This window comes from Falco punctatus (genome assembly GCF_963210335.1).
Source record: "Falco punctatus genome assembly, chromosome: Z".
Taxonomy (NCBI): domain Eukaryota; kingdom Metazoa; phylum Chordata; class Aves; order Falconiformes; family Falconidae; genus Falco; species Falco punctatus.
The window spans coordinates 4,509,921-4,532,369 of NC_137586.1; the positions used below are offsets into that span (position 1 = coordinate 4,509,921).

General features: G+C 47.5%; 2 protein-coding genes across 3 annotated transcripts in view; one reads left to right on the forward strand and one right to left on the reverse strand.

The window, feature by feature from the left end:
• LOXHD1 (lipoxygenase homology PLAT domains 1) overlaps positions 1 to 15,580 on the forward strand; it is a 160,378-nt gene extending 144,798 nt beyond the window's left edge. Inside the window, exons 38-41 of the mRNA XM_080371525.1 lie at positions 5,093 to 5,263; positions 6,366 to 6,504; positions 7,930 to 8,091; positions 10,633 to 15,580. Of these exons, the coding sequence (XP_080227651.1) occupies positions 5,093 to 5,263; positions 6,366 to 6,504; positions 7,930 to 8,091; positions 10,633 to 11,113 (953 nt within the window). The 3' untranslated portion in view covers positions 11,114 to 15,580. The remainder of the gene's footprint in view (positions 1 to 5,092; positions 5,264 to 6,365; positions 6,505 to 7,929; positions 8,092 to 10,632) is intronic.
• A 3,227-nt stretch (positions 15,581 to 18,807) lies between these two features.
• The window catches only part of ARK2C (arkadia (RNF111) C-terminal like ring finger ubiquitin ligase 2C), a 47,845-nt gene continuing 44,203 nt past the window's right edge, over positions 18,808 to 22,449 (reverse strand). Inside the window, exons 8-9 of one of the 2 annotated variants that reach the window (XM_080371664.1) lie at positions 21,526 to 21,632; positions 18,808 to 20,348 (exon numbers count right to left, since the gene is read on the reverse strand). In XM_080371664.1, the coding sequence (XP_080227790.1) occupies positions 20,231 to 20,348; positions 21,526 to 21,632 (225 nt within the window). In that variant the 3' untranslated portion in view covers positions 18,808 to 20,230. The remainder of the gene's footprint in view (positions 20,349 to 21,525; positions 21,633 to 22,449) is intronic. The other variant, XM_080371665.1, reaches the window with a different exon arrangement.

The following is a 22,449-nucleotide window of genomic DNA, read 5'->3' on the forward strand; positions in this document are numbered from 1 at the left end:
GTGGCATAGCCACGGGTTTTATTAGGGCAAGTTGGCTGCTGGGGGTTTCAATGGCAGCAAAACAGGCCTGGAGTGAGGTACCTCTTGTTACAAACATTGAACACTTGTTATGGTGATAGGGGATCTTCACAAAGGCACAGTGGTGGCCAGGCTATTTTAAAGACTGAAACCTGCATAATGAAGCAGGAACTGCTCAGCCGTGTTTTTTCTTCCCTTCTGGCCCAAAGCAGTAATGGAGACAAATGTAGCGGTCCTGGTTTGTACTGGGGTCACTGCAGCAAAGCCCACGATGCTCTCCAGGGCATTCATGTAGTTGATTTGTTCATGAGCCCTTGCTGTCCTGGTACTGTTGGTCAGGGTGTCAGTGGGATAAAACCAGATCTTCTCTGGCTTTTCTGCAAGCACCAAAAGTTGAGCGATGGAGCAGCTGTGGATTTCACAGTGGATCAGGATCCACCACCTGACAGTATCCAGGGAAAAGGCTGATGATTGCTGCAGAGATCCTTCCATTTCTCCTGCATGCCCAGGCTGTGAGAACAGTGGACAGGACCTAGGAAAGTCCTTCTGCACTGATACATCCACACCACCTTTCTGGCTCTTCTTCCTCACTCCTTCACCGATGCCCACTCCATAAACCAGCTTGTGCTGAGGGTTTAATGCCTCTCAGGTTACATCCATATAGGATGTATTTTCTTTTCCTTTTCCTCCTTAGGTGCTGTCATGCCTCTGAGCCCATTGTTCTGCAAAAGCCACACAGGAACGGAAGGTGTAAGCAGAGCAATATCCTGAAACCAGAATTTCCTGACCTGAAAAGTAGTTCTCCAAATGTGGTTTCTTCTCCTTCCACTGATGTGTTCCCCAACACACAGAGCTCAGTGAGGGGAAATCTCATGTTTAGACTTCATCCATTACTAGATTTCTTTTTTTTTTTTTTTCCCAGATCAATGCAAAAAGAAATTAAGTGTATCTTTTCCCAGCCTGAAACAAGAGAAAAACAATACCTTGTCTGGTAAAGCAGAATAATTTAGTCAACCCTGAACCAATGTTTCCATTTTCATTTAAATGGGGTTTAATGCTGGGGTGGTGAAACTCTTGATGTGACACCACTTCTAGCACCAGGGGACATCGGCAATGTAGGACGATGTAGCCCGCACAGCATTCACCTGGGGTGAATAATTTCTCTTGAGAAATGAAAAGTAACATAGGATACTTCTACAGCTTCCAGGTCTCCTAATCTATGTTGCTAACCATCAGGAAGGAAAACAGGAAAAAAGAAAGATGAATTCTAATAGGTTTGAAGAGAATTTTTTTTTTTTCTTTAAAGCAGGCAGGAGGATGCTTTGGGCCAGTAACACCGTTTTTCTAAAAGTCACCAGGCAGCTCCTTGATTTGAGGTACCCTTGTGCTGCAAGGGACACCCTGTTGGCATTTGGTTTTCAGTGTCATTCACTTGAGAGAGCCCAGGGCTTGCTTTTTAAACAGTCCAGAGGTGATAAATGTGTGTGTGGGGGGAGGTGGGGTTTTTTTGTTTGTTTTTTTTGTAGGGAATGCCAGGAAAAGCTGCACTTTGTGCTTGCTTTGCCCTCAACTCCAACATGTGCTGGAAAGGCAGCTCTGGCCCATCTCTCCCTGTGATGAAAGAGCAGGTTTTTGTTGCAGCTCTCCCACTGAGTAGCTGCTGGGACCAGGCTGGGGAAGAGGGAGGAGGGTATGTGCATCTCGTTCAGTCTCTTCTCTGATACTGCTGCTTAGCACTGATCCTGTCCCAGTCATGCTGTTCGCTGCTGGCAACGGGACTCAGATCACCGATTTATTCTAGCACAGCCTGCAGTCATTGATCTCTCTTGCTGGAGCAAGATGGGATGTTTGCTTGCTTTCATCCTGTACTGTTTTAACTAAAGTTTTGATGGAACCGGAGCATCCTCCTGAATATCCTGCAGTGATGTTCATTGAACTTCAATGGAAATAAGCCTGCCAAAAAGATTAACAGCTGACACTGCCAACATATTTAGAATAAATTTCCAAAGAGCCCCAAGAGCAAGTTGCTCCAGTTAGAGCACAGTGGAAACCCTGGGGAACTTGAGAAGATCTGCCCAGGAGGCAGTAAACTGGTGAGGATCTTTGAGGGTACCGCATGCCATCAACCCCCAAACCCCTGCTTAGTACCTTTGTCCTGATGCTGGAGCTTGGAGGAGGTCTTGCATGTTTGGGTAGTGCGTCCAACTCCCCTGCCTGGGTGCTGCACCTGAAGTATTTGCACAGGTCCTGTCATTGGCACATGGTACTGTCCTCCCAGTTCAAGAGAGACAAGGATGTACTGGGGAGAGCCCAGTGAAGGGCTACAAAGATGATTAAGGAATTGGAGCATCTGTCATATGAGAAGCTGAGACAGCTGGGACTGTTCAGCTTGAAGAAGACAAGGCTCAGGGGGTTTTGTCATAGAATCACAGAACATTTTGGGTTTTAAGGGACCTTCAAAGATCATCTAGTCCAGCCCCCTGCCATGGGCAGGGACACCTTCAGCTGGATCAGGTTGCTCAGAGCCCGTCCAGCCTGGCCTTGGATGTTCCCAGGGATGGGCCATCGGGCACCTCTCTGGGCCGCCTGTGCCAGTGTCTCACCACCCTCATCATAAAACATTTCTTTCTTCTATCTAGTCTGAATCTCCCCTCTTTGAGTTTAAAACCATCCCCCTTGTCCTGTCGCGACAGGCCCTGCTAAAAACTCTGTTCCCATCTTTCTCCTAAGCCCCCTCTAAGTGCTGGAAGGACACCATAAGGTCTCCCCGGAGCCTCCTCTTCTCCAGGCTGAGCCACCCCAGCTCTCTCAGCCTCTCCCAGCAGAGGTGCTCCAGCCTCTCATTATATTTGTGGCCTCCTCTGGACCCACTGCAAGAGGTCCATGACCTTCTTCTGTTGGGGCCCCAGAGCTGGAAGCAGCACGGCAGGGGGGGTCTCACTAGAGCAGAGCAGAGGGCGAGAACCACCTCCCTTGCCCTACTGGCCACGGTGTTGGTGATGCAGCCCAGGACACCCAGCTGGCTTTGTGGGCTGTGAGCGCACACTGCTGGGTCATGTTGAGCTTCTCGTCCACCAATACCCCCAAGTCCTTCTCCTCAGGGCCGCTCTCAATCCATTCTCTGCCCAGCTGTATTTGTACTTGGGGTTGCCCCACAATGTGTACAAGTAGCTGATGGGAGAAAGTAAAGAAGATGGAGCCAGACTGTCCTTACCAGTGCCCAGTGACAGGACAAGAGGCAATGGGCACAAACTGAAATACAGGAAACTCCATTTAAACGTAAGAAAAAAAGCTTTTTTCTCTGCTTGGGTAATCAAACTCTGGCACAGGTTGCCCAGAGAGGCTGTGGAATCTTCATCCTTGGAGATACTCAAACTGTGACTGGACAGAGCCCTGAGCAACCTGCTCTAGGTGAGCTTGCTCTAAGCAGGGAGTTGGACTAAATGTTCTCCAGAGGTCCCTTCCAGCCACAATGATTTTGCAGTTCTGTGCCCCCGAAATACAAGGGGCAAGTGGTGTCTTTGGTTGAGGTCTGTGCTTTGTGGGGGATGTTTCCCTAGCTTGATGAAGGTTCAGGAAGCCAAAGTACAAGACAAGAATGGCTGTGAGGCTGGTAGAGAACTGACAACACATGGTGCGGAGGGATCGCAGTCCACAGGAGCAGGGTGGCTTGCTGACATAACTCAAAATGGTGCCACAATTTTCTTTTCAGGGCTAAAGAAGATTAATATTTGCAGACTAAGGACATAGGCACATTGCAGTGAGTTCTTGGAAGAGCAAGAGCTGTTTAATGTCTCTGGGATGTAACTAATAAGTCAGCAGAGATCTCTTGTCATGAACATAACCTTGCTTTGTCTGACTAATAACAGGCCTTGTAAGTAGAACTGTCAGAATCTCCTGTAGCCCCCGAGCTCAACAAGGCCTTTTTCTATTTCAAAAAAAAAAAAAATCAGGAAAATGTTCCCAAATGCCCTTTTCTTCATTTTCAAGTTGGTTTCCATTAAAAAAAAAAAGGAAGTAGAAAAATAAAAGGGAGCTATGACTCCTCAGAAGGCCCCAAGGCAAAACTTAGGTGATTCGGTGGTCCCAGCTGGAGCATCCGTCACTTTAGTCTGTCCTGTGTTCATGTCCAGTCACAGCACTAGTGAATTCGCCCTGGTTGCTTGGCAAAGTCAGGACAGCATGGATAATTCCCTTGCATGTGCTACCTGGCAGGGTCAAAGGAGCAAGCTGTAATGTACTTTCTGACTTTCAAATCTGAATGTGAAGGGTCTGGGGGTAATACAGGCAATAGAGAAAGATGTGAAACCCTACAGCTCGTGGCCAGCTAGCTGCCCCAAAACGTGAAGCAATCACCACAAACCATGTATACACTGCTATGTGTTTTTTAATAGCTACAGACACATGTGGTGGTGGGGTGCAGGTTAGGTGGAACATGAACTCTTATCTTTCTTTTGGCTTTAAGTTTTCATGTTTCCCTTAAAACGGAAGGAGGAATCAGCTGCTCCCTTAAGTCTTGCCCCCAAACCCTCTGATTTCCAGGAGATTTCATGCTTCTGGCTCTGGTAAACTGTTCTGCAGGGCCCTGATTTCCCTGGGGCTTTGTAAGGTTTTGTTGTCCCCAGGCCACAGCAGTGCTTCTTCCTGGGACGGTTCCTGCGTGGTATGTCGGCAGGGGACACCTGGCCGTCCCTGCTCACTGCTGCTGTTACTTGTATGCTGAAGCCCCATCTTGTGCGAAGTGCTGGGCAAGGACAAGCAATGGTGCCTTGCCCAGAAAGCCTGAAATCTAGCTTCTCCAGGACCATGCTCCAACACCCTTCTATCTGATCAGACGCCAGCGATTCCATAAAGCACGGCCTGACTCTAGAAGGGGGATCAGATCATGGTCTTGAGCAAGTCAACATTGCTTTTGGTATCAGAACATCATGTTCACTGGTGACGTTATCTGAAGCAAATACCAATAATTTCTAGCAATAATTTCAATCTGGGTGCTACCAATCTGAGGTATCTCACCTCCTTACCCAAGCTGTGTGAAAATACCCAAATCTTTTTTATTTTGTTGTTTTACTAGGAATTGCACCGGGCTGGCACTTGGAATACATCGATGTGACGGACTCCGCCATGGACAAGACATTTCGCTTCCAGTGTGATCGCTGGCTGGCTAAAGATGAAGATGATGGGCAGCTCATAAGGGAACTGGCTTGCGCCAATAATGACATCCTGGAACTGAAGGAACGGACCAGTAAGTTTGGATTTACTTAGAGTTACTTGTGGCATTTGCTGAGGGACCTCAGAGGACCACATCTCCTGCAAGCTGCCCCACTAAGGGTTCCCATGCAATAGGCATTTGTATTTGCAGGCTGCAAGGGTTTTATGATTTAAGGTACTCTTTAGTTCAAAAGCACAGTGTTGTGATAAGAAAGAAACAAATCAGGATTTATGAGGAAGAAAAAGGTCCCATTCTGGGTTGAAACCTAAGAAGGGCTCATCTGCAGCAGTTCAATCCAGCAGTAAGCCATAAGGACACATGGTTACGGGCCCATTAGAAATAATGGTCTTGAGTTATTGAGGTGGAAAATAAGTTCAATCCTTAAAGCTTTGTAAGTAACATTGCTCCAGCTTCCTCCTTAACATGTTCTGGGCGACTAGCTCAAGTATCCCAGATGAATGTGACAGCTGAGCTTAACACCCCATAGCCCTGGGTCTGCTCTGGGTAATTCCACTGCGTCCAAGGTAATTACACTAGTGTCTAACGTGGTGAGTGAGCAAGAGTTATTTAACCACACTGATGATATGCAAAGCGCATCTCAAGAACTCCTGCACCGCAGTGCTCTTTTGCAGGAGAGTCAATAATCCATCACTGCAGTGTGATTTCACTCTGCCCCTTGCAAAAAATCAGCCTTCTTGTTGCCATTTTGGGTACTCGCACGCCACCACAGCACCTGAGGACATCCTCTTGGGTGCGTGGATACCCTCACTGTCCCTGTTAGGAACGGTGGCACAAAATCTATAGGATTTGGGCTGTGTTAAAAAGGGAGTGCTTAGCACAGCAGGGAGCTGGGCACAGCTTGATCAAGAGCAGCTCCATCTACTCTTGGTAGCTGATTGAGCAGTACTCATATTTTTTGTGTACTCTACCCATGCATGACATCCAAATTACGTAGAAGTCAAAAGTCCCACAAATTTCAATACAGATCCATCCTAATTTTGCAAATGCTTTCTTGTGTGCTGTAATAAATACTAGGAAGAGAGTTTTCAAGCAAAGTGACAGCCAAATGAAGAGATCTTTCTGGCCATCTGCTCTTCCTTTTCTGTTTAACGTGTGTGTTAATCATGCTTTAAAGCCTATGAGATTGTCACCGTAACAAGCGACAGAGAGGATGCAGAAACGAAAGAAAACATCTGGATCATCTTAGAAGGAAAGATGGGCCGCTCAAAAGAATTCCTGATGGAAAACTCCACCAAGAAAAGGAGATTTGAAAGGTAGTGGGACAGGCTGGAGGGCCAGAGGAGCTCCCCACCACCTGCGTGTCTTCCACCTCTTCTCCAGGGTGGTTTACAGAGCTGTGTTTGCGCTGGGCTGTTTCTCATCCCTCTTCCAAAAAGCCTGATGGTTTCCCATTTGGGGTCAAACGAAGATGCAAAATTAGGTGCTGATGGGCAGACACAGAGCAGGTTCAGAAATTATGGGGAAAAGGCATTTGGTGAAAGGAAATGTAGATAATATGTGTGTGTGTGTCCGTCCGTGTCTGTGTCCTTTTGTCTTAATACATACAAATGAGCTTCTGGCAAGCCTCCGGGGAGGCTGTGTATTTTTGAGCTAGGAGGAGCAGAAGGAAGCTGGAGGTGGTTTTAGTTCCCTTTACAGCATCTCACTGGCAGCGGGAATCAGAGAGAATGTAAAAATAGTTGGAGGCTAAATGTTGTCGGAGCTGCTCAGATCTGACTTTCCAGATGAATCGGGGGGGGGGGGGGGGGGGGGGGGGCGGCGCTGAGGCTGAAAGATCACTGTCGCGTGAGGAAAGCCGACGATCAGCCTCGTGCACAGACAAGCTGGAGGCACATCTATGTAATGTGGGGCAGGTTCCTTCTCCCATGTGGGACAGGTTTTTTGCTTTGTTTAGGGACACAGCACGCCCTTAGGAGACAGGAACCTTTTCAAAGCCACAGACACTGCTGGTGTTCTGTTGTTCTGCAGGGAGGAAAGGTTTTTCTTGCAGCTCTGTAAAGAAAGGTGAAATTACAGCTGTGGACTCTGGTCTGAATGGCTGAGGTTTCACGTGGAACATGGGAGATCGGGAGGAGCTTCCTCATGACCTTAAGCTCCTAGTGGAGTTAAAGACACTACTGTCCAAAGCACTAGTCACAGTTCATCCTTGTAGGCAGATGGGAATAAGGATCAGTTGGAAGAGATAACAGATACACAGGACACGTGACAGGGAGCCAGCTAAGGGTTTGACAGAGACCTATTGTTTCTTTACAATTTTTTTTCAAGATGAGCTTCAGGAAGGGTGGCTGAACTAGCAAATTCAAAACAGCTGTGGTGGGTAGATGTGTAACAGATACAGTATCTGTCAAGAATGAATGAATAAGTGCCAGAGGGGGAATTAGTCATTCTTTAGCTTTATCTATAATGAGGCAAATTGATTTTGTGTGTGGAACAGCTCAAGTCTATCCTGGAAAGTCCTAGTGGCAACAATTTAAAGTGTTGCCCCAAATCAGAGAAAATACTACATTTAAATATGGAAATTATACTTTGTGTTGAATGATTGTAGGTCAAATCAAATGACTTTAAATGAAGGCTTATCTTCTATCTTCCATAGCTGTGTGCAAATTACTTAACGTCCATAAGAGACAAGTCACTGCCAGCCATAAAGATACTAACTGAAGCTGCTCCGTTTCCTCTAGGGGAACAACAGACACATTTCAGTTTTCTTCAAAGAACGTTGGTGCTATCGCAGCCATCTGCGTCGGTCACTGCCCAAAAGATGGGAAGAAGTCATCTGCAAAAGCTGACGTCTTCTGGCACGTCCAAGAGATTGTCATAACGGAGATGGAGCTTTGTAACAAGTAAGTGCCTTCTGATCTGCAACGAGCTGCTCCAGGAGGGCACAGGGAAGCTGAGCAGCAATGCCTGTGTCCTCCCAAAGCATTTCAGACTTAAGTAACAGGAGAAAGTCTTACCAAATCTTAATCACTTTCTGAAAGTAAGGACAAGCTTTTTGGTGTGTTGGGTGCAGAATGTCCCTGCCTGATTTGCCTGGGCAATTTCTGAGTTGTTAGAGAGGGCATTTGCCTGTGCAGATAAGTTTAGAAACAAGTTGGCCTGGGTAAATCTCCCAGCTATGACAAATTAATGTCTCAGCTCTTGGAAAATACTTAGACTAAAATGTAAAGCGTTTGTAGGATGCTCTGCACAGACGGGCCTTTAGGTAAGTCTTGTAAAAAGAGCTCCTAGAAAAAAGTTGAGTAAGACAAAACCTGAACCTCCAATTCAGACCAGCTTGGATGAGAGATCCTTCTGGTATGACCCAAAAGGTGCACTGGAAAGGCTGCAGTCATGCATCTCAGCTACTCTGATTTAAATACGACTGATATCAGCTCCAGGTCCTACATATTTTGGTCTGAAGTCCCATCTTTGGGAGGGTGATGTTTATGACACAGGCAGCAGATAGCACAGGGACCATGCAGGAGCCGGAGAAGATCATCCATTTGCAGAACAAACTGCTTACTCTTCAGAGAAAATATCCGCAATGTTAATTGAGGATTTTTCTTCTCCATGATATTTCCATTGCTGCTAAAGAGTTTAACTATAAGGAGTTTGTTCCAGCTGAGACAATTGAGTGCTTAAGAAGAAATCCTTGAAGTGGTTTGGGGTTTTTTTTAGAAGCTGAGAGTCTCTCCTAGCAAATTAATCAACCAGTAGAAGAGCCACAATAATATTTGCTGAATGAAAACTCAGTCAATTACATACTAAAACACGTTGTTTTCTCCTGGTGGGGAAAAACCTGGAACCCTTAAAGTCCAACTGTGCAATCAAATCCATGCAATAAACTCATTGCGAGCAGGCTGAAACTGCTTGAACAGTGTTTTTTGAAGGGGCCAAAGATTTTCTTGTAAACCCCCAGTTGTTTTAAAGTTTCAAATTAAAGAGGGAAGCCAAGAGATGTTGGTAAAGGCTGCAGCTTGTCATTGCACTGAAGCAGGGCTTCAGCTTTGCAGACACAGCACTTCACAGCGATGTTTTCTCTACAAATGATCAAATGGAGCAGACTGCACTGTAAGAGCAAGCTCTCACTTCAAGTATTCCCAATCCCAAGCATCTACCAAAATGCACCCAGTCAAGCCAAAGACCAAATTAACGGAGTTACGGGATTGCCACAGCAATAGTTTTGAATTATACTGGGATTTTTGCCTTCTACTAGTAGAACTTAGTATGTGAAAGTCTGTATTCAGCAGATTTTATTTGCAAATCCCAGGGCTAGAAAGGTCTTTTTTCTTCTCCCCTCCTCCCCCCTGCCCACCACCCCCACCCCCCGTGAAGGTTGGCATGCTCCATTATAACTCTGGACCATGAGATATTACGTAGCCCAGGAGATAAAACTGCATCGTCAGGCAACCCCTCCACCCACCTCTCATACAGTTTTTCTGTCCCTGAGCCTAAAATTTTGCTCCCACCAGAATTTCTCATTTACAAAGCTTCTTTCCAGCAAAAGGAGTGCTTTACTTTGGCTGCAGAAAATGAAAAAAGTGTTGGAAGTGCTTAAGAAGTGCAGTACTGCTGGTATCGCAGTAACCCTTCCTCCAGGTGTTTATTTTACACACACGCACTGCAATCCAACTATGTTCCTTCCAGGAGGACCTGCTGCCGTTTGGTTGAAGGCAGGGAAGGGAGGGAAAAAAAAAACCCTCATTTGGAAATGATCTGCATCATTGGAAATAAAATACATCATTAAAAGTGGAGTGCTCCAGCCTCTGGCTGGCTGCCAGGTACGCGGTAATTTATGGATGTGCTATGTGGTCCCTGCACATCACCAGAGGCAGCACTGCAGAGCCAAGGGTTTCGGCATCTGGTACCTATCATTTCTGTGCTTTTTTTTTTTTTTTTTTTTTCCCTGCTAAGGATAGGGTGGATGATCTAGATAAGGAAAGATGGGGGAGGGGGTTTAAACCTCCTCCTCCCATTTTTCCCATGTCCTTTTTCCTAGTTCCTAGTACAACTTTAACCATACCTCAGTGAGGGCAATTGCTGATCTCCCTGCTTTCAGAGCAGTTACACTCCCAGTGCTGGGCTGACTGCTGCTCTTGCCTTGGTAGGGCTGTAAATGGACTTGCCATTGTATAGGCAAAAGAGGTGACAAGTGCCCCACACCAACATTCCCACGTGCAGGGTGTCTATGGCTGTGTAGAGAAATGTTGGGTCTTCCAGTTTTTCAATGTTCAACCGTTGCCACTGTCTTCCTAGAGAGAAGCTCTAGTGTTAGCACATCTATGGAAAAATGCTGAAAAAGCATTAATATTGGCCAATTTAGTAGCATGCCCGGTGCATAACGATTATGCAGGGAAGTGACCATCCATACCACTAACGTTCTGCTACTTTTCCTTCTGCAGATACCTTTTCAGGTGCAATGTGAAAATCCCTCTGCATTACAAGAGACGGGACTACAAAGTCTTTGAATGTGCCAAGGTCATCGAGAGTTTTGCCAGCAAAGCCCGGAGCTTGGTGCCAGTCAAATATGAGACCATCGTGGTCACAGGCTTTGAAAAGGGTGCAGGGACCGACGCCAAAGTGTCCATCACCATCTTTGGGGTGAATGGGGACTCGGGAAAGCGAGTGCTGAAGCATAAATTCAGGAACCTCTTTGAGCGGGGCAAAACCAGCAGGTTTTACCTGGAAACGCTGGACATGGGGGAACTCAAAAAAGTCCGGATTGAGCATGACAACAGTGGTCTGGGGCCAGGCTGGCTGGTGGAGCGGGTGGAGATCACCAACACGGCAACTGGCGTGACCACCATATTTCCCTGCGGGAAGTGGCTGGATGAAAACCGGGGAGATGGGTTAATCTGGAGGGAGCTTTTTCCCAGGTACTGAGGAAGGCAGGGCTGCAGGAGGGTTTTGGTCCGGTCTGCATGAGCATTTTTCTCATTGTACTGTTTTATATTGCATTTTGCTTTTTAAAATGCTGCCTTTTATATCGAGAGATTTTTAGTAGCAAGATGTGGTTCCTGGGTTAAGGTTTTGTAAAAGTAATACTGCTTTTTTTAGAGCGCAAATAAAATTGTGAATGAAATAAATACATTTCTCAATTCTTTATGATTAAAAGCCATACACTAACCTTTACCAGCTCAAATGTCACCTTCTGCTCTCAGTGCTTTGCCCTGCCAGGGCTGGGAAAGCCTGCTGGCCTCCACAACTGATGAGCTCCCCTTTTAGATGAGTCAAAAGGATAAGAGAATTGAGCCAATATATTTAAGAAAATTGAGCTTGGAGATCCCAGTTTTCCTCACTTTTGGCAAGAGTGCATATCCACACACACACATGCATACCTCCAGAAGACACTGCATTGAAAGCAGGTGAGGAAGGACCCGGTACTTACCCAGTCAGGTCTCAGGGGGTGGGATCTGGGTGGTGTTTTCCATCCATGGGCTTTCCCAGCTCTTGGGCTGAATTTGTCCAGGTCTTCCCAGAGCTGAGATCTACAGTTACAGCAGCTGGAACAAAAGACCTACTAGACAATCAATTCCACTGTAAGGAAGCTGTGGTAACTATATTCAAAGCTGTCTCAGGATAATCTTACCCTATATGGTCTGAATACCAACTCTGTTTCACAGCAGCTGTCATTCATTTTAATCTTTTTCTTTTAATAAGGATAGCTGTTTGGAGTTTTTCTGTGGTGGAGAAGGGATTTCCCAGCTGCAATTTGGGCCAGTGCTCCTGCAGACAAGCTCTTCTCAGCTACTCACAGCTCTACAGGTACCAACAAGAAAAGCTGTTTGTAAATTATTACTTTGGGAGCCCACCAGGGAGCAAAGCAGCAGGACACACCCTTCATAGAAGAAAGGGGTGTGTGTCTGAGTCATCACAAGAAAAGCTAGTTCACCCTCCCAGCAGCTGGTTTCAAACAAGCACTTGGTGGGAATGAGGACCAAATGGGTCGAGAACAGGTTAAATCCACTGAGCCCAGTCACTCCATCAGTCGCCCTGGGCTGTGGCTGATGCTTCTCCTGGGATGTGACCTGGATGTGCTTGGCCACAGGGCAGGACTGTCCCACAGCTGGATCCCTGCCTGGCCATGGGCAGAGAAGGCCCCAGCAAAGGCTAGTGATGCTGAGACAGGAATTATGGGCATCAGTTGCACCTGGATATTTGAAAGCTGCTGTATCCCACCCAAGCCCTGCCAGGGAAGTGCTGCATCTTTATTTTCTGCAGCAGGCATCACCGAAGAGTGATTCAAGAAGAGTTTATTCAAGGCTGGCTGTGCCAGCTCACAAATAATAGCTCAGACTAATTCATTTTAGAAACCTTTATGGTAACTGATGGTTTTGGAGCACAGCAAGTTTCTTAAATGAGCTCAGTAATCAACCTCATCAGTGATCAACTACTCACTGATGGGAGTAATAATAGCATCCTTTACTGGCTGTATTCTCCCTCCTCCCTGCATACTGGTGAACCAGGACAGAGCTTACAGGAGGAGCAGAGCAGACCTCAAGAGGCCTGAAGGTAGGTGCTGGGGTCAGCAGGCATGTTGCAACCCTGGGACGCTGCTGGGATGGGGCTCAGGCTCCCTGGACAGCCAGGGGGTCCCATGAGCAGTGTCTGGAGCTTTTGCTTTTGCCACACTTGTGCGGTGTTGTTGCAAAGCAGCAGTTCCCCAGTGGGTGTTTTGAAACAAAAAAGGGGTCAGGGCCTTTCATCTGCCTGCTTTGCCTCCCACCCCAGTCTACCAGGGCTATGAAAAAAACCCTCCCTGTCAATAGATTTGTCCCATGTTTAGACAAACACGTGCTGCAGGAGGGTTTTCCCACTAAAATGCTGTAGTCCCAGCCTTTCCAGTTGGCTCCAGTCCGCACCCACTTGGCCAGGCAATGCCGGAGATGCGGAGATGCAGCATCACTGCATTACAGCAGTTTAACCCCTGCCAGCCCCTGAGCAAATTCACTGCGATGCACATGGGACCCGCACTGCTCTGCGGCAGCTCCTGACCCACGCACCCTTCCTGCATGGGGCAAGGAGGGCAGAGAAATCCTCATCCTGGGTATGAGATGTGCTTACATCTGGGAGTAACCACATGTAGCAAGTAGCTACAGCTATGGACAGAGGTCCTGTTCAGACAGGAATGAACATCTTCAGGGTCACCAGATCGCTTTGTAGGTGACAGGTGGGATTGCAGATGCCTGGGTTAACAGCAAAACCACCTGCCATCCCTGAGTAGGTGCGTTCAACATGAAAGCTCTGCTGGCCTCCAGGCAATGATGCCCTAAAAAGAGCAGAAGGGGAGTTTGCTGATACAGGGTCTGCAACCTCGCTGCCTCCCAGGATGACAACCTTGGCAAACCATGAAAAAACTCTGCTTTTTTCTTTTGAAGACTTGAAAAATGCCCCTTGTTCGTGCAAAACCTAACTCCACCCTGGCTCTGGGGAGTCATTCTGTTGCTACAACTAATGCTACAAAAGTATTAAGGCAAGAGCAGAGTTTTTCCAAGGGCTGGATTTGCGTTAAGCTGTTAAAACCAACACGTTCCTGGCCAAGTGGAGAACTGGGGAGGAGAAAAACCAGAGCTGTCCTAGCGCTATGCCTTCGGCAGGGCTCAGGGAACCTCTGCCTGCTGGAGCAGAGCATCCCAAAGCTCTATGTTGGGCAGATGCACAGATCCTGCTCCCACCACCACCCTCTACTTTTTTTTCCCCCCTTTGTTTCTTAGTTGGTGGGGTTCTAATGCACATGCCTTCATCCAAAAAACATTAATGTAGCTGAAAATCAAGAACAAAGGACAAGGATGGTAGCAGAGTCGGCAAAACCAGGCTATCGCATTGTCTCTATCAATATCCAAGCCATTGGTTTGGAATCCCCATGAAGTTCTGCATTTACAAAAGCACTTGGGTGCTGCCAGCGAAAAGAAGTATAACCAAGTCCTTTGCTTTGGATGCTAGAGGGGCTGGTTGTCTCTTGCTGCAGGATGCAGAGAATTATTTGAAATTCTCTATGAAGTTGTTGTGAAACATTTTTGATAGCATCATATACCTACACTAACCTTACGTGCATGAAGTTAGAATAACTGAGGGCCGTGAAGCATACATCTTATAATCTCCCCTGTCCCATCGCTGGGTGTAGAAGTCCGTTTTGACAGAAAAAAAAGCTCCATTAAAAAAATAAAAAAAGATATTTACTGGTAGGGTTGTACAGCTCTGAGCTGCAGCCTGTGGGCCAGCTGAGGATTTTAGGTACTACAAAACACAAATAAGGGCTAAGCTTCCTGACCCTGGGCAGCTGCTCGCAGCGAACAAAGCCGTTGCATCTTGTCCCGTGCTGTTATACCTTACTGGACACTACCCCCTCCCTCCCAGCACAGCCACCGGTTACTGCCCACTGCGCTCGGCAGGGCCGCTGTCAGGTCGCGGCAGCGTGTTTGCTGCAGCGGTTTGAAGCAAAGCTGATTGCCATCTCAAGGAACTCTCTCAACACCGCTACCTTCCAAAGGACATCAGCAAGATCTCAGCAAGTAGCTGAGGTTTTCCCCCAGCTGGACCAGTGGGTCATTTTTAACCTGTTTTCTGAATTTGTAAAAGCTTCCTATGATGGGAGCTTCATATCGCCTCAATACGGTGCATCCCTTATGCAGCCTTTGCTGAATGCTGGAGGAGCTGGCAAGTCCCTTCAGCTACGGGAACCAAATCTCTATGATCAGCAGTTGCCTGTCTCCAAGGCTTGATTTAGCCTAATCACATAGTCAAAGCTGGAGACCGGTCTCAGCCATTCTCCATTAAATGCATGAGGAGGAACAGTTGAATTGAGAGCGGGTAAGAACAGAGACTGGCACCGTTCATTGCGGGGAAAATAAAAGCACAAGAGGATCTATGAAACAAGCTGCGCAGGATGCAGAGTTGGGTGTACGGCCCATTGGATTCTCCAGCAGGTAACAAGAGGATTGTCAAATCTGTATTAGTGTGGAAGATTATTTTTTATTTTTTGCTTCCAGTAAGTTTCTCTTTCATGAGAGAAACAGGACACCTCCAGGGAGGGAGATGCTTCTCCACCAGGAGGATGGAGGACCTGTCAGTATCGCTGCAGGACTTGCCATAGATATCCTACAGGCTCCGTGGGATGTGTTTAGAGGAGAAATCCCTCTTGATCAGGCAATTTCCAACCTGATTCCAGAAAGTGATTTTGGTACCTAACCACAAAATTGGTGCCACGGGACATCACATACCGTGATATGCCTGGTGTGGAGAGCCTCACCTTGCCTCTGCCATGGAGCTCAAGCACCAACAGCCTCTGCAAACCAGCTGGGCAGAGTGTTTTCTACCTCAACAGCATCTCTTTTGCACCTCAAAGCCCAGAGGCATAAACAGTGAAAGAATTGACTCTGAACCAAAGATACAAGAAGCGGGTGGTAGATAAGGACCAAGCGATTGCCCTGCCAGGTGACTTCTGTGTGGCACAGGTTTATAGTTAGCAATGCAGTTTGTTTTATTAGTTATAAATAAAGTACAAAAAATCCACCAAAAGTGAATCTAAGCATTTACACCATTTCTAATGTCTTTTCATTTCTTCAATGCACTATTGCTTTAATATTAATAATAAATATTTCTCTAGCTTTCTTCTATAAAATAGTCTATGTAGCAAAATGTTGCACAGCACAACAGAACAGCAGTAGGAGTACAAAAATGTGGGTGATCCTTTCACCAGCCCGGGTCATTAAAGGAGAGGATTTTTGTTCGCTCGCTCCTTGTTTTATTTATCCCTTTTACAGTGTCTTTGTGGACAGGGAACAACCGACCCCCTGTCCCCGCACAGCTCCAGGCTACAGGGGAGGAGTGTCACAGAGCAGCAAGGAAAAGCACAGATAGGTTTTAAACCCAGGGTAAGGCAAAGTCAACAAAGCAGAGCAGCACCCTGAAGGGACAGAGAGAAAAAAAATTAAGGTACAGTCATTTTGTGCCTTTTTAACCCAAGAGAGAATTGCACCCAAAGCCTTTTGGGTGTGGATGGCTACTGGCTGAGCACAGGAGTTGAACCCCATTTCTGTCCATACATGGCCGAGCATCTGCGCTGACCAAGAGCAGTTATGGCTTAAAGCTTTAAATATTATCAAAGGTGCTCTAACCCTCTTGTGAAGCTCAAGCGCTTGATATTCAGGAGCCTTTCAGGAAAGGGCAGTGCGTTGCAAGAGTGGCGTGGCCATGGCTGGGGATGGGATGCTTGGCCACCGCTGCAGGAGCAGAACGTCAGCTTGGGATTGACCCCTTCCTCGGCATCGGGAAGGCTTTGGTGCAGGTCCCAGCTCTACAGTAGATTAAAAAGCTCCAAGTTGAGGTTTCCCCCCTTAACAGGGGGGATGAAACCAACTGAGCACGAAGATCAGCGTTGAGGGCTTCTGCTCCATGCATGATTCACAGCTGGCTTGTAACAAATGCTCATGGCAGGTATTACAAAGGGATGCCGGATCGCTCCTGTGTCTATCCCAGCCCCTTGCTCAGCTAGACCAGGGGTCAACCCTCAAAAATTGCAATGTATCCCTCAGTTTTCTTGCCTTCAAGTTCAGGCTCAATCGATTACCTCCTTCATCCTCCCTGCAGCGCCCGGTGGGGTGCATGCACAGAGGGTGAAATGAGCCAGACCGAGCACCAACAGGCACCGAAAAACTGGATAAAGCCACCACTCCTGGGCTTCCTTCCTTGGTTTGTGAAGCAGCTTGCAGACTCCTGCACTAAATCCATGCATTGCCCCAAGCACAGCCTTGTAGTGGGGACCTGCCGGGTGTTACTGCAGGGTAATGCATGCAGCAAGAGCAGTAGCATCACCAGCAGCATCGGGGACAGGGCAGTAGCAAGAATCGACCGAAACGTTTTGGTTATGCAGAGCGCCGTTAACCACCTTCAATGCACAAGGACACAAGTGAAAGGATCACCAGAGTTTGATTATGAGTGCAAATAATATTCATATATATGTGCTAAACACAGTCACTATATTGCAGTTTTCCACTATGTCACAGCATACAGAATCAAAGGTTTGCATTTTTATGGAATGTATCCAAGGTAACAGCACCACAGTAATACAGTTTGTAATCACACACCCTGATTTTTTTCTCTTTTTTTTTTTTTTGACAAGATAAGCATTACCCCCCACATCCCATGTTTAATTTTTTTTAAAGTACCGATGCATGCAAAGCATTCCATTCCCAGAAACAATGCAAAAATGAGGTAATAGGAGTAATAAAAAAAATTAGTATTAATTTCTAAATAAATAAATTATAATTAAAAATGCAAAAAACAACTATAAAAATAATTAAATAAGAACCCACAATATCTACAAGTTAGTCATAAATTATGATTGTTAAATATAAGGCATTTAAACTCACAAAACCCTGTAAACTATCAATGTTTTGTTCCTAGACATTTTTTGTTGTTTGTTTCAATTTGTTTTTAAACTCATCCTATTATCGCAACCTACTCGTACAAATTACTTAAACGCAAAGGAACCTGACACACCGATGCATCTCCAGACGCTGTAAATTCGCACGCACCTTGGGATCAGTCACTCACATGAGACCACGGGAGTTTGGTGCTTTTTCTCACCAAAGGGGTTTTTTTTGTTTGTTTGTTTTTTTAAAAACTGTGCTTGTTCATTAGGCAAATAGTAATACTTTCGCATAGGCTTTAAGAAAACACGCAGTTTGGAAGCAGTCCTCCTTCACTCCCTGCCCGGCCAGGGTCCCAGTCGCCCCGTTCCTCTCCCTGCTTCACACCCAGCTCATGCCTGGACAGACCAGACAGGCTTACAGTGTATTTTACCAGCAAAACCTTGCTTTGCTTGTCGATATGATTAGTAATATTAGTATTTTTTAATGCTGCTTCAATCTGCTGCTGCTGGAGCAAGCCCCATAGGTATCGATGGAGCACTCCTTGACCTGTGGACATCAGGGCTGGGACCACCACATCCCCCAAGAAGCAATCGCTTGTGCTGGGTGGCAAATATATCATAGAACCACAGAATGGTTTGTGTGGGAAGGGACCCTCTAAGTCCCTCCAGCGCAGCCCCCTGCCATGGGCAGGGACACCTTCAGCTGGGTCAGGTTGCTCAGAGCCCGTCCAGCCTGGCCTTGGATGTTCCCAGGGATGGGCCATCGGGCACCTCTCTGGGCCGCCTGTGCCAGTGTCTCACCACCCTCAGAGTAAAACATTTTTTTCTTGCATCTTTCTCGTGTGCCACCATGCGTCCCCCTCCACTCCCCCCTACCTACATGGACACAGCAAGGACCTTCCTCCTCACAGGGATCCCTCTTCCTCTGCCCTTTCCAGTTGGGAAAAAAAAAACAACCGAAAAACCAACTCTCTGGGATGCCTCTGGGACTCACAATTACTGCTCGCAGGAATCCCGCAGTCTCTCAGATGGCAATTTATGATTGTTTCTACTTGGAGAGCATCACTTGGCTCCAGTGAAACAGATACTCAGGGGAGACAGAAATTATTCCCTCCACATCACCATTTTCAATATATAATGTTCCTGACTAATTCCCCTTGCTCCTCTGCTCCCCTAGCATGGGGGAAAAAAAAAAAAAAAAGGGGGGGGGGGGGGGGGGGGTGTTGATTGTGAATGTCAGTTCTCCAGACGGTTTTCAGCTCAGTCACTGCGGTTGATGTGCTGAGTTCTTTATTTCAAGGAGAGCTTGGATTGCAACATCTCGCTCCTTCAGGGACCACCTCCTAATTCTTTTCTGAGCATTAATGCAATTAAGTTTCATTTTAACAGCCACTGAATTCTCCCTGTGGGTACAACCTGAAACATTTACACAAACACACACGGGTGCAGGTGCACATGCTTTGGGGCAGGGTCACAACCCAACCCCTTCTAAAAGCGGAAAACCGACCCCCCCCCTCCAACCCCCCTTCCCCTCCCACATCGAAATGCTCACGGCCTCAGCAATGCCTTGTGAGCATCGAGTTTTCCCCCGTCCTGCTTTTTGCACGGGAGAGGAGTCGGCAGCGTACATGGCTCAGCACCTCTCCCGCGTTACTCTACCGCAAAGCACAGCTATAGGTGCCGACTTCAGTAACCATCATTTTAGACCCTGGCTGGCAGCAGCTGCCGAAGCCAACCAGCCTCACAGCTCACAGGAGAAAGCATCATGGGCAGCGGCAATCACGAAGACAGCCCTTCCTTGGATTTTGATATGCCAAGCTACTTCATTAAGATACGGAAAGCAAAGAAATAACACCTACTCCAGTATTTTGCCCCTACAGAAAGTGTCCAGCACCAGCAGATAAGCAGGAACGAAGCTTCTCCCTATTGCTTCATTCATTTCATTCCCAATTTTTATTATTTTTTTTTAAGCTTCTCTAAATTTGCAACACACTGTAAACACAAGGAAAGGAAGCACACGCGGCTGAGGCAAAGAGCGCAACCCTTCTGACTGTAAACAGGATTTTGCTTTTTCGCCTCTTCCCCCCTCAAGGGTGGGAAAGGTTGACCTCTTTCTTGCCCCTCTGCAATGTATTAATCAGGCACCAAAATAAGGAATCTATGAAAAAATATTTGGTGCAAATTAGGTAACAGCAACATGTCCACCACAAGATGAGTAGGGCATCAAACACAACATTTCTTAAGCTAACATGCTCCAGCTGCCATCCATAGAAATAGCTAAAGGACCCCTAACATGTTTCTACATATTCGAGAGGTATATATACAATCCTCATGAAATGCAGGATTGACAGGCCAGACTATCACAACTAGTTCCTTCATGTTCAACACTAAATCTTCTGCAGCACGGGGTCTCTGAGCTCCGGGAATGCCAGCTCCCTTTCATCGGGCCCGTATCCTGCGTTATGTGCAATATCTCCTACCGCTAGATATTGTACCGCCACCTCCTCCTCACTAACGTGCCTGCAGACTTTTCCTCTCAATCAAATGGCTCAGAAGGCAAAAATTTTGCTGCAAGGGTTTATGGCCATATGACCTGGTAAGGAAAATGGTGTGTCCAGCCAGTCCTTTCAGCTGTCCGAGCCGAGCTGTGTTTCAATGTCCACCCTGCAAATCGGGCACTTCTTGCTGGTGGCCAGCCACTGGTCCACGCACACTTGGTGGAAGAGATGCATACAGGGCAACCGCCTGCAGAGAAAGAAGTACCACCCCGTTAGGATGGAGGAGGTCCAGGAGACCAGGAAGAGCCAGAAAGCAGCAGCCAGGGCTGCTTCAGACATGGGGAAGCACTGATGCAGTGACACCAGTGCTACCGAGGTCCTACAGCCTTCCCCAGCCAAGCCAGCTCATACAGGGCAGTAGGTCAGAGATGGTGTCCTTCTTGGCTCAAAGCCTCTTAGAAACCCCCACACCCTCCTGAATTGTGTTGTTCCAGTTATTACTTACTCTGCCTTCCTCTTTTTAATCTTTCAGGAGTATCAGTTTATACTCCAGAGCCTTTTGATTTTTCATCGTTGTGGCTCATTAGCAGTCAGGTGGGTCCCCACTGCTCCTATGTGGGTGGCTGCTGTGCCCCAGGGAATGTGGCTGCTCTTCGCCTACATCACCTTTGTTATCTCTTTGCTCACGCTCATGAGTTGGAAGGACCGTGAACCACAGGGATCCACAGCATGAGGATCAGAGTTTTTCTTGATGGTTTAAGGCAACGAAATGGCGAGGAGCAGAGGCAGGTAATACAGCTGCACTGCCCACCTGCAGCTCCTTCAGCCATGGTAGCTCAGCCCCTTGGAACTGTTTGTCCTCATCCCCTGTCACAAGCAGAGATCTGACCCAGACAAGAGCCTGGGGACATCTGAGGGATAACTGGGGCTTAGCTGTTGGCTCAGGATGGCTCATGGTGACTGTGCAGGCACAGTAACCTCACTTACTCTACAATAAACAGCTCTCTCCTGGCCGCAAGCCGAACTCCCCTGGCCTTCAAACCCACACTCCCTTTTATCATACTTTGGTCATCTGTCAAGCTCAAATGTTGACATCCCCGAGCTCCAGATGGCTGGCTGAGACTTGGGACCCATCCTTCTCTGACACTTGCCACCTGGCCCATTGGCACAGCCTTGAAGCAGGTGATCCAGACCTGGGAGATACTATAAAAACTTGGCCTTCCTCCTGCTGCAGAGTTCTTCGTACCTACAGCCCACACCAATGTCCATCTAAATAGCATTTCATTTCCCAGACCTTGAAATAGCCCAAATGAGTTTGTCAGGACAAGAACAGGGACAGTCCCACCAGCTCACGGCAGTGTTAATCCCGATTAACACAACTCAGATGGCATCAAGAGGCAGAGGAGCAGATGGGAGCATCGTACCTGACATCTTCTCCATCTTCAAGCATGGACAGACAGATTGTGCATTTCTCGTCGGTGTCTGACTCCTCTCCATCCTCTTGCTCAGCTTTGCCCTCCTGTGGTCTTCTCTACAGCAAGGTTCAAGACATTATTTGGTTAGGACTTGACTTTCTAATGCTATTGCAAGCCTGGGTAGCTGCAGGAAGGCAAATAACAAGAGCTTCGTCTATCAGTCAGATCCTCCAGCTTGGGGAAGCCAGCCCAGCCAAAACAGCCAGTGAGGGGTGTGACCACCAACATGCTGCTGGTCAGCACATCTCCTGGGGCTGGTGGCAGTGTGGCTGGTGGTAGTGTTCCAAGGAGCAGCCAGTCCTCTGCTGCCCTAACACAGCCCCACACCACCTCCTCCATCCTCCTTGCAGTGGGGTTGGCCCCATGGTCTCCTTTGCTGGAGGCTTCTCCTGGAGACCCTAAATCATGTGGGGCCACCACTGCCAGGAAGGGCAACCACTGTGCCCCATTCCAACTTGACCACCGGCCCAGCCCCACGCTGCACCATGGGAAGAGCTGACAGGCTAAGCACTGCACCTTTCCTCTTCCTCCCACACATCCATTCCTATTAATGTCATTTTTCTGGATCCACTGGAGATGCAGTCAGAGATAAGCGCAGCGGAGTTGACTCACTTCCAACCTGGGCAATGCAACATCCTCACTTGTCACTGCTCAGCCGGGAATGACCAGCATGTGAAATCACTGCCCAGGCAAGCATTTTTCCCATTTTCTACTTAGCACAACCCAAAAATGAGGCACCCATCTCCTTACGGGCAGGGGATCGGCTCCAACAGAGGAGACACCCCTTGCAGAATGAGGGGAGGACAACCTCCCCCACGCCATGGAGCCAGCACCCTCACGGTGGGGCGTGTGGGCATCACCACTCGCATGCAG